Raw genomic sequence first — 11,705 nt, forward strand, 5'->3', positions numbered from 1 at the left:
AAATTGAATGTGTGTGTGTAATGTTAATGGAGGAAAGGTTCTCACCCATGGCTTTGGGGGTGTTGGAGAAGAAAGAGATTTTTAATTGAGGAAGATGAAGGAAAGAAAAAGAAAAAGAAATTAAAAAACAGAATAATAGATCCAAAAAAAAAAATTAATTGAAATTTGCAGGTGTCAAGCGCGTGCGCTTCACCAGCAAACACATATGTGGGTGTGACTTTTTAAGGGGGTAAATATTCTATTTTAAATTAGTCCGGGGGGTAATAGGACCCCCGCAAAGGTTGAGTGTTCAGTTGGGATTTGGGCCAAACGTTAGGGGCTCATTTGGCTATTTTCTCTTAAAGTTTTGTAGTAGATATGTTATAAACCATAATTGATGAGATTAAAATTCTCTAGATAGAATACTCTGAGATAGTGAGATGGCCTCTCAGAAATATGTCTAGGAGGTGTTTTTATAGACCAATAAAAGTATTAAGCTGATTGGAACGAACAATATTAGACAAAGAGAATATAGTATCGAGCAAAGTAGAATTCTTGATAAATTACACCCAAAAAGAATCTTGATACAATAAGCCAAACTGATGGAATCTCAAGGATCTTACTTAAATCTCCAAAGATAACTATTAAGAATTATTAAAACAAAAGAAAACACAGCAATCAAAGCCGATCATTTTGGGAAGCATACATAAAATTTTGGCAAAGGTAATGGAAATACTCCAAATTAGGATAAAAAGGAGTTAATAAGTTGTGGAGATGGAGGGAAATGATTGAAGAGAAGGATTTGGATATTAATAGTAGGTTGGTGGGGGAGATGGTGACGGGGTTGGAGGTGAAGCATTGGTGGCAGATTGCTCATACTTTGTAGGTGGTGGAGGAGATGGTGACGGGGTTGGAGGTGAAGCATTGGTGGCAGATTGCTCATACTTTGTAGGTGGTGGAGGAGATGGTGACGGGCGTGGAGGTGAAGCATAAGTGGCAGATTGCTCATACTTTGCAGATGGTGGAGGAGATGCTAACGGCGGTGGAGGTGAAGCATATGTGGAAGATTGCTCATATTTTGAAGGTGGTGGAGGAGATGCAGACGGGGGTGGAGGTGAAGCATAGATGGCATATTGCTCATACTTTGTAGGCGGTGGAGGAGATGCTGACCGGGGTGGAGGTGAAGCATAGGTGGCAGATTGCTCGTACTTTGAAGGCGGTGGAGGAGATGCTGACGGGGGTGGAGGTGAAGCATAGGTGGAAGATTGCTCGTACTTTGCAGGTGGTGGAGGAGATGCTCACGGGGGTGGAGGTGAAGCATAGGTGGCAGATTGCTCATACTTTGCAGGTGGTGGAGGAAATGTTGACGGGGGTGGAGGTGAATCATAGGTGGTAGACTGCTCATACTTCTCAGGTGATGGAGGTGAGGCATAGGTAGGTGTTTGCTTATAGTACGGTGGTGGTGGAGATGAGTGGTATGATGGTGATTGTTCATAGGTCTTTGGAGGAGGTGGTGATTTGTAGGTTACAGGTGATTGCTCATAGGATTTTGGAGGAGGTGGAGGAGATTTATAGGATGGTGTAGATGCTTGGTAGTATGGTGGAGGTGGAGACTTATCGTAGTATTTGGGTGGTGGTGGTGGTGGAGATTTGTAAGAAGATGGTGATAGCTCATAGTATTTTGGTGGAGGTGGAGATGACTTGTAATAAGAAGGTGACTGCTCGTAGTATTTTGGAGGAGGTGGAGGAGATTTGTAAGAAGATGGTGATTGCTCGTAGTATTTTGGTGGAGGTGGTGGTGACTTGTAGTATGAAGGTGATTTCACATAATATTTTGGAGGGGGTGGAGGTGACTTGTAGTACGATTGTGATTTCTTATAGTAAGGTGGTGGTGGAGACTTGTAGTAAACTGGCGACTTGTAGTATTTAGACGGAGCGGGTGATTTGTAATATTTTGTTGGTGAAGGCGACTTGTAGTACTTAGATGGAGTGGGTGACTTGTAATATTTTGTTGGTGTAGGCGACTTGTAGTATTTAGATGGAGCCGGTGATTTGTAATATTTTGTTGGTGTAGGCGACTTGTAGTATTTAGATAGAGCGGGTGATTTGTAATATTTTGTTGGCGAAGGCGACTTGTAGTATTTAGATGGAGCGGGGGATTTGTAATATTTTATTGGGGATGGTGACTTGTAGTACTTTGTTGGCAATGGAGACTTGTAGTATTTCTTTGAAGGAGCAGGGGACTTGTAATAATGCTTTGAGGGAGAAGGTGACTTGTAACGCTTAGTTGCAATTGGTGACTTATAGTAATGCTTTGAGGGAGTAGGTGACTTGTAATACTTTGTTGCAACCGGTGACTTGTAGTAGTGCTTTGAAGGAGACGGCGACTTGTAGTAATACTTTAAAGGAACAGGCGATTTGTAGTAATGTTTTGAAGGAACGTGCGACTTATGATACTTCGTTACAACTGGTGACCTGTAGTAATGCTTTGAAGGAGCAGGCGACTTGTAATATTTTGCTGGTGATGGCGACTTGTAATGGGCATGCTTTGAAGGAGCTGGTGATTTGTAATAGTAGTGTGATGGAGAAGGTTTCTTGTAATAAGGAGTGGGCACATGATACTTAGACGGAGATGGTGATTTGTAGTAATTCTTAGAGCTGTGAGAAGGTGAGGGAGAATTATACTCATAAGAGTAATCAGCAACAACAGTGCTAGCTACTAAGAAAATTGCCAAAGCAGCTGTTAGTAATGGCCATTGGCCCAACTTCCCTAAGCTTTTCATTTGGATTTGGTAACACTTAGAGAAGGGAAAGATAGAACTAAGACTTGTGTTGCATAGTTGATTAGGGAGCTCTGGTTTTTATTGAGCAAAGTGACACCCTTCTCAACATTAATGTAATAGCTTCGTAGTTGCCCACTTGCCCACTAAGCTGAGAGCAAGGTCCTAATAAAGACCTGATCAGTACACTAAGTGGGAGGCATTATCTGGTTAACAAATGATAATTGAAATAAAATTATTAAAACTAAAAACAAAGAGGATATATTCCATAAGTAGTTAAAGATTGACTATTTCTTGACAATAAACAGAACAAAGAAATGGGGGCATTTTCTTTGTTTCTCAATGCCAGAATCAGTAAGTTGACTTATGATCTAGAGTTTGACATTATCCCTATCTCCAAAGAAAAGCAAAAGAATAACAAAAATGCAACGGCTATCAGCAATGGGTTCCTCCCTCCTTTACAAACAAAGCCTATTATCAACTCAAAGCCACCTGAAAACACAGAAATTTCAAAACTTTAAACAATATGTTTATGTTATAAATACCTGAAAACACAGAAATTTCAAAACTTTAAACAATATAAACTTTAAACAATATGTTTATGTTATAAATGTTCTGAGTTAAAAAATTAAGAAATGTGATACATATTGTCAGTCTGGTTTGGTTTCAGACCAAATTTTTTTTTTTTTTAATTATTAATACCAAGAAACCTAGTTGGATAATGTGCCACTTTGAGTACAAGAGATCTCAGTAGTTTAAAAATGCAGGAAAAACTTGAGCCAAAATAGATACTGACTTATTTTACTGTTATCTGATAAGGTTTGAGTGACTTTGAGCAGAACTTATTTGGGTAACCAACAAGCTTGATTTTTTTCCGATTCTGACTTGTAGAAAATTTTCACATTTCTCGCTCAGATTTGTTTAAAATTAACGAATGAGGCAGTAACATATGGTGCATGAGAAGTAGAGCATAGCCGCATAGGGCAACGCCAAACATCTTCCTGAAAAATCAGTCATCAGACAGCATATGGTACATGAAGTAGACGGTGTTCTTTACATAACTTCTTCAATGGTGCTCCCTATGATCATCCTCCAATTCTCTAGTTGCTGAAATTTCCAAAATTTGATTTTTCTCATTACAAAATACATGCTGGTACAAAAACAACAGAAAAATGAATGGGCCAATTATATGGTTTCGTTCTGTACGTCTCTACATGATTACAGATACATGTTTTAGAGCACTATGCCCATCGACACATACTAGAATGATCAGTGATTTGCAAATATATGAGTGATATAATTTCTTCAGATGAACCTTTAACAATCCTGATTAACTTCTTATATGAGATTCAGAAGAATTATACGTTGTTGGTCAAAACAATCTCAAGTCATGTTGTAATCTGTACGAAAAGTTTTGTTATAGTTGTATAAATGAAGAGCGGGTAGAATAAACGGGATGGGGCTCCTCTCCATTTCCAGTCTCTCCATTTTCCCCAAGTTTCTATTTGGATGAAAGACACATGTCATAGTTAATAATTAATGGTTGAGATCTAATTGACCAAATCAAGGTCCAAACTATAGTTAGAATAACAAATATTTTCTTTGTTTATTCTAAAAAAAATGACAATCCCAAAATTCTAACTAAAACATTATCTCACTTATAAATTAATCCTAATTTTTTTTCTTTTCCTATTTATTACGTGCTCTTAATTTTTTTTATTTTTATTTTTTTGTGCAGTTCTTCTTAATTCCCCCCCCCATCCCCCCCCACCGTCCATCTGGATGTGTTCCCATATTATTATTTTTTTTTGTATACTTCGTGCTTTAATTTTAATTCAAGAAAAGAAAATTTATAAGTCATTTATATGACACGTAATAAATAGGAAAGTAAGAAAATTTTAGGATTAATTTATAGGCGAGATAATGTTTTAGCTAGAATTTTGGGATTGTCAAATCTGTTTAGAGTAAATAAAGAAGATATTTGCTATTCTAACTATGGTTAGGACCTTGATTTAGGCAATCAGATCTCAATCATTAATTATTAACTATGACATGTGTCTTTCATCCAAATAGAAACTTGGGGAAAATAGAGAGAGTGGAAATGGAGAGGAGCTCCATCCCAATAAATGTTGGTAAAAAAAGGTGCAGCACATGCTTATTTCTTCTCCATTTTATCCTTAAAATATTAATAATGACCCTGCTTGCATGCATCTATATTGTTTTGGTTGCAGATGTCCAATATCATCTAAACTCACAATAAGATCAATAACATTAATACATTATATCTTTTGATTTATCTCCCACTGATAATTCTTTTTAAGAAAAATAATAGGAAAAAAAGATGCATAAGCCTAAATTGAAATTCTCCAAATTTTTTTGTTGTTCTGTTTATTTTATGCTAGTATAATTTATTTCTTAAAAGCTGATAAGTACAATTACAATCCAAAATACAGCAGCTGCCAGTAAGTCAAAGAAGAAATGTCGTTGATGCATCGATCCATGACCATATCTTTCACCTTCCCTCATCTTTTTTTTTTTCTTGTTAAATTTGTTTATTAGATAGGTCATAAGCCATAATTGAGAAGATACACTGAGATGGCCTCTCAGAAATATGTCCAGGAGAGGTACTTATAGACCAATAAAAGAATTCAGCTGATTAGAACATACAATATTAGACAAAGAGAAGATAGTATTGAGCAAAATAGAATTCTTGATAAATTACACCAGAAAAGAATCCTGATACAATGAGCCAAACTGATGGAGATCTCAAAGATCTTACTTAAATCTCCAATGATAGATATTCCGAATTATTAAAACAAAAGAACACACGTCACGCAAAGCCGGTCATTTTGGAGAACATACATGTATTGGCAAAGGAAATGGAAATACTTGAAGGGAGGATGACAAGCAGGTCAATAAGTCATTGAGATGGTGGAAAGTGATTGAAGAGAATGGATTTGAATATTAGTAGTAGGTTGGTGGGGGAGATGCTGATGGGGGTGGAGGTGAAGCATAGGTAGCAGATTGCTCGTACTTCTCAGGTGGTGGCGGTGAGGCATAGGTGGGTTTTTGCTTGACGTACGGTGGTGGAGGAGGTGAGTAGTATGATGGTGATTGTTCATAGGTCTTTGGAGGAGGTGGAGGAGATTTATAGGAAGGTGTAGATTCTTGGTAGTATGGTGGAGGTGGGGACTTGTAATAAGTTGGTGATTGCTCATAGTATTTTGGTGGAGGTGGTGGAGATGTATAAGATGATGGTGATTGCTCATAGTATTTTGGTGGGGGTGGAGGTGACTTGTAGTACTTAGGTGATTGCTCATAGTATTTTGGTGGAGGAGGAGGTGACTTGTAATACGAAGGTGATTTCTCATAATAAGTAGGTGGTGGTGGAGACTTGTAGTAAACTGGTGACTTGTAATATTTTGTTGGTGGAGGCGATTTGTAATATTTAGATGGAGCGGGTGATTTGTAATATTTTGTTGGGGATGGTGATTTGTAGTAATGTGCTGATGGAGTAGGCGACTTGTAGTACTTTGCTGGGGATGGGGACTTGTAGTACTTTGCGGGAGATGGGAATTTGTTATACTTTGTCGGTGATGGGTACTTGTAGTACTTTGATGCTGATGGGGACTTGTAGTACTTTACTGGCGATGGGGACTTGTAGTAGTTCTTTGAAGGAATAGGGGACTTGTAATAATGCTTTGAAGGAGCAGGTGACTTGTAATAATGCTCTGAAGGAGTAGGCAGCTTGTAATACTTTGTTGCGACCAGTGACTTATAGTAGTGCTTTGAAGGAGATGGAGACTTGTAGTAATGCTTTGAAGGAACGGGTGACTTGTAATACTTTGTTACAATGGGCGACTTATAGTAGTGCTTTGAAGGAGCAGGCGACTTGTAATACTTTGCTGGAGATGGCGACTTGTAATAGGCATTCTTTGAAGGAGCTGGTGATTTGTAATAGTAGTGTGAGGGAGAAGGTTTCTTGTAATAAGGAGTAGGCACATGATACTTGGATGGAGATGGTGATTTGTAGTACTTCTTAGAGTTGTGAGAAGGTGAGGGAGAAGTATAACCATAAGAGTAATCAGCAACAACAGTGCTGGCTAATAAGCAAATTGCCAAAGCAGCTGTTAGAAAGGGCCATTTGCCCAACTTCCCTAAGCTTTTCATTTTGATTTGGAAACACTATACTTAGAGAAGGAAAAGATAGAACTAAGACTTGGGTTGCATAGTTGATTAGAGAGCTCTGGTTTTTATACAGCAATGTGACATCCTACTGGAGATTAATATAATAGCTAGTTGGCCACTAAGCTGAGAGCAAGGTCCAAATAAAGACCTGATCAGTACTAAAGTGAGAGGCATTATCTGGTGACAAATAATAATACTAAAAATAGAAACAAAGAGGATACCACAAAGTAGTTAAAGATTGAGTGTTTCTTAACAATAAACGGAACAAAGAAATGGGGGCATTTTCTGTAAGTTGACTTATGATCTAGAGTTTGACATTGCTCCTATCTCCAAAGAAAAGCAAAAGAAGATCAAAAATGCAACGGCTATCAGCAATGGGCTCCTATACAAACAAAGCCTAGAAAACACAGAAATTTGGAAATTTTTACAAAACGTTAATGTAATAAATGTTCTGATGCTATGCATATTGTCAATTTGGTTCAGTTTCAGATCATTTTTTTCTGGATTAATACCAAAGAAACTTAGTTAGATAATATGTCACTTTGAACAAAAGAGATCTTAGGAGATTAAAAAAAAAAAAAGACGAACAAAACTCCCAACCTAAATAGATACTGACTTATTTTACTGTGAATTGGTAAGGTTTGAGTGACTTTGATTGCAGAATTTATTTGGGTAACCAACAAGCCTGATCTTTTTCGCTTCTGACTTGTATAAAATTTTCACATTTTTTGGTCAGATGTGTTTAAAATTAACAAATGAGGCAGTAACTCCTCTCTCTCACTCAACTAGTTAAAAAACAGACAAAAGAAGTAGAGCATAGTGCAATGCTAAACATCTAGCTGAAAAATCACATTCATCAGACAAACTTATGGTACATGAAGTAGACAGTGTTATTTACAGAACTTCTCAATGGTGCTCCCTATGATCATCCTGCAATTTCCTAGATGCTGAAATTCCCAATAATTAGTTTTTCTCATTACATAATACAAGCTGGGGTATAAAAATACAACAGAAAAATTAATGTGCAAATCATATGGTTTCGTTCTGTACTTCTCTACATGATTACAGATACATGCTTTATAGCACTAGCCCGTGCAACATACCAGAATGATCTGTAGTATTCTTCTAGACATGTTTGCTACTTTGGTCTGGACTTGCCAATAAGACCATAGTTGACAATAACATTTTCACCAATAGTCGTTGCAGGAACAGAGTCCATCTTTAATATGGTGAAAACGATTAGAATCTCTAATAATTATCTCTCTTCCCTCCGCTACTGATATAAACTTCATAGCGTTATGGCAATCTCCACATACTCTAAGATTTTTGAATATTCTGATGGGCTTTTGTTTGGATGTGCTAATAAGACCAAAGGCCACAGCAATTTTCTCACTGTGCTGGAAAAGATATTGCTCCTTTTGCTCATCGTCCACCTCGTGAAGCACTAAGTCAGTGTTAGGAACATAGCCAATCTCCTTTATTTTAAGTGCTACCGTATCTAACTTTTCATATATCTCCTTTGCTTTGGGATGCTTTGTGTCGCCTACATAAAACTTGTGAACACTATTTTCAGCTTCTATCCAACTACATCCAGCTTCCTTCACCAATCTCTTCTCTTTCATGTCTTTTCTGATCTTTGCTACCTCCTCCCATTGACCCCTCGAAGCATACAAGTTAGATAGTAAGACATGTGCTGCTGGATCGTTTGGCTCCTGTTCAAGAATCATTTCTGCAGCGTAGTTCCCCAGTTGTAAATTACCATGCACCCGGCAAGCCCCGAGCAAGGTGCGCCAAACAAGAGCATCAACATTCAAGGGCAGTGATTTGATAAACTGAACAGCCTTTTCAAGAGAGCCTGATCGGCCTAACAAATCAACCATGCATGCATAATGTTCCATTCTAGGAGTTATCCCGTGATCTTTGGACATTGAGTCAAAATACTTCCATCCCTCGTCAACTAAACCAACATGGCTACAAGCTGATAAAACAGCAATGTAGGTGACTTCGTTTGGTTTTATACCAGCCCCAAGCATTTGATTGAACAATTCTACAGCTCTGTGGGCAAATCCATGTTTTGCAAAACCTGTTATAATTGAGGTCCAAGATATTACACTTCTATCTTCCATTCCTTCAAAAACTTGAAAAGCAGCCTCTATATTACCGCATCTGGAATACATAGATATTAAAGCATTGGAGACAGATTGGTTGGACTGGATCCCTGCTTTTAAGAGCCGAGCATGGATCTGCTCTCCCTTTCCAACTGCACCTACACTTGCAGCTCCACTTAACAAACTAGCAAACGTAAAAGCATCAACCCCAACTTCAGAGTCTATCTGGCTGAAAAGTTCAAAAGCTTGTGCAGAATCCAAATTCTTTGAATATCCATCAACTGTTATGTTATAAGAAACCAAATGCTTCTCAAACAGAAGTTCAAAAGCTTTCCGGGCTTCTTCCATCCTACCAGACCTGGCATACATGCTAATTACAGCATTGGCTACACAGTTCACAGATGCAAGACCTAATTTCACTGCATGATTATAAATCTGTTCGCCTATAGCAGGATTCGAAAGATTTCCACATGCCTTTAAAAGACCAGAAAATGTAAAATGGTTTGGTTTAACTGGACCGTCTATCATCCTACAGTACAACTTAACAGCTTCCATATCATAGCATCCGCTTTGCACGTATCCTGTTATAATAGCAGTCCAAGACATGACATTATGATCACCCATCCGATCAAAAACCTTTCTTGAATCATCCATAGATGCATCCATCGTACTTTTCGCATACATGTCCACCAAACTACACCCAACACAAACATCTGAAGACAACCTAGACTTAATCACCCAACCATGCAACTGCCTCCCAAGCAAAGACAAGCCCGGCTCAGCACAAGCCGATAAAACACCACTAAACGTAAACCTATCAGGAACAAATCCTTCAGAAACCATTTCCAAAAACAATCCAACAGCACCCCTTCCACCACCAAGCTGCGAAAACCTTGTAATCATCAAAGTCCATGTAACAAGATTTCTCTCAGGCATTCTATCAAATACCTTCTTAGCTGACCTCAAATCACTAAACCCTTTCGCAAACAAATCAATCAGTGCACACCCAACACAAATATCACTCTCAAAATACCCAGTTTTAATCACAAACCCATAAATCACCAACCCAATCCACCCAAAATCACCACTACAACACGCTTGAATCACCGCAGAAAAACAAAACTGATTCGGGTATTCTCCAAACTCAACCATATCAAAGAAAGTAAAAACAGCTTCTAACTCCATACCACAATGTGCAAAACAAGAAATCATTGCACTCCAAGAAACCAAATCCCTTTTCTCACCCATACCCTCAAATATCTTTTTAGCAGTTTCCCAACTACCCATTTTAGCATACAAACTTATCAACGAGTTAAGAACAATGGTGTCCGGTTCGAGTGGCGATTCGTTGACTTTAGAGTGTAGAAGTTTCCCAAATTGGAAATTTCGAGTTCTGATGCAAGATTTGAGGAGAACAGTATAGGAAGTGAGATCAGGGGTAAAACCCATTTGGGAAATGTGATCAAGGGTTGAGATTGCTTGCTTAAGATTTCCGACATTGGCGTGTCGAATTAAACGATCCTTTAGAGCTTCGAAATCGGGATTTCTTTTAAGGGATGTGAGTTTTTTGGATTTTGGAGAAGAGAGTGTTATCATTATCTATAACGGCTTTCTTCTATCGTTCCCATATTATCGCTTATATATGTACTCCCTCCATCTCAATTTATTGATTTCCTTTTACTAAAAAGAATCATGTCTTTCTCTATTTAGTAGTAATATTTATCTTTAATGAAGTGATTTGTAACCATATAAATTTTAATGATTTGTTTTAGATCACAGGTTTTAAAAGTTTCTTGAAATGTTATTTGCTTTTTCAATTGAGATGAAACAATGCTTTGAATCAAAGAATAATCGAGAATATCAAGGTATATTGTATCCTGCTTCGAGTGATAAATCCAACCAAAATTAGTATATCGTCAATTCAAATGGGAGAAATGAGTTTGAATATAATGCTGATTCAGGCGAATTTAATTCTTCCACAATTGATGAAAAGGGGATATTGATTATAGAACTTATTCGGTTGTCTGTTAAAAAAAAAAAAAAAAAAATAATGGACAATTTATTATGTATCAAATTATAGGTATTTCATTGATTCATATTTCTTTAACTTAATTTCGTGCCTAGTTAAACACTCTCATATAAAATGCGACAGAGGGAGTAGCTACTTTTTTTTTTTGGAAAAAACAAAGATGATTTCTTCTTCTTTTTCCTTGTTTAACGAAAATGCTAAGAGTTTTTTTATTTATAACAAGCAGCTCTACATCAGGGTAAGAACTTATCCGGACAAAAAAATTGCACCAAATTAATAAATGCATGATGTATAGATTTCACTTGCATCACTTAATCATGATTAATTGAGATACGGGCACAAAGTTTAAGAAATAAAAGAAGACTTTTGAATTTTGTGCTCCTAACACTTTAATTGGGACGGATTAAGTATTACTTATTTGATCATTTGACCATGACAAACTGTGTACAACAGACAATGCGGTGAGTATTTACTTCTATCAGTATAGTACTATGGTTGTCTGTGATGATACTATTATCTAATCACTTAACCATGACAAACTATGTATAAAACACAATGCGGTAAGTATTTACTCCTATCAGTATGGTTGTCTGTTGTCATCACAGGTCAGTTCATTCGAGG

The 11,705-nt window shown here is 37.4% G+C and overlaps 2 protein-coding genes and 1 pseudogene across 2 annotated transcripts; all 3 read right to left on the reverse strand.

The window, feature by feature from the left end:
• Positions 1-331: 331 nt before the first annotated feature.
• LOC132061996 (extensin-1-like) lies at positions 332-2,762 on the reverse strand (annotated as a pseudogene).
• A 2,679-nt stretch (positions 2,763-5,441) lies between these two features.
• LOC132061997 (extensin-2-like) lies at positions 5,442-6,929 on the reverse strand. Its single transcript, XM_059454658.1, has one exon. The coding sequence runs from the start codon at positions 6,927-6,929 to the stop codon at positions 5,724-5,726; it is 1,206 nt and encodes a 401-aa protein (XP_059310641.1). The 3' UTR covers positions 5,442-5,723.
• An 838-nt stretch (positions 6,930-7,767) lies between these two features.
• On the reverse strand, positions 7,768-10,677 carry LOC132063610 (pentatricopeptide repeat-containing protein At3g49170, chloroplastic-like). The gene has a single exon (XM_059456242.1). The coding sequence runs from the start codon at positions 10,649-10,651 to the stop codon at positions 8,135-8,137; it is 2,517 nt and encodes an 838-aa protein (XP_059312225.1). The 5' UTR covers positions 10,652-10,677; the 3' UTR covers positions 7,768-8,134.
• Between the last annotated feature and the right edge of the window lie 1,028 nt (positions 10,678-11,705).

Source organism: Lycium ferocissimum, chromosome 7, assembly GCF_029784015.1.
Source record: "Lycium ferocissimum isolate CSIRO_LF1 chromosome 7, AGI_CSIRO_Lferr_CH_V1, whole genome shotgun sequence".
NCBI classification, from domain to species: Eukaryota; Viridiplantae; Streptophyta; class Magnoliopsida; order Solanales; family Solanaceae; genus Lycium; species Lycium ferocissimum.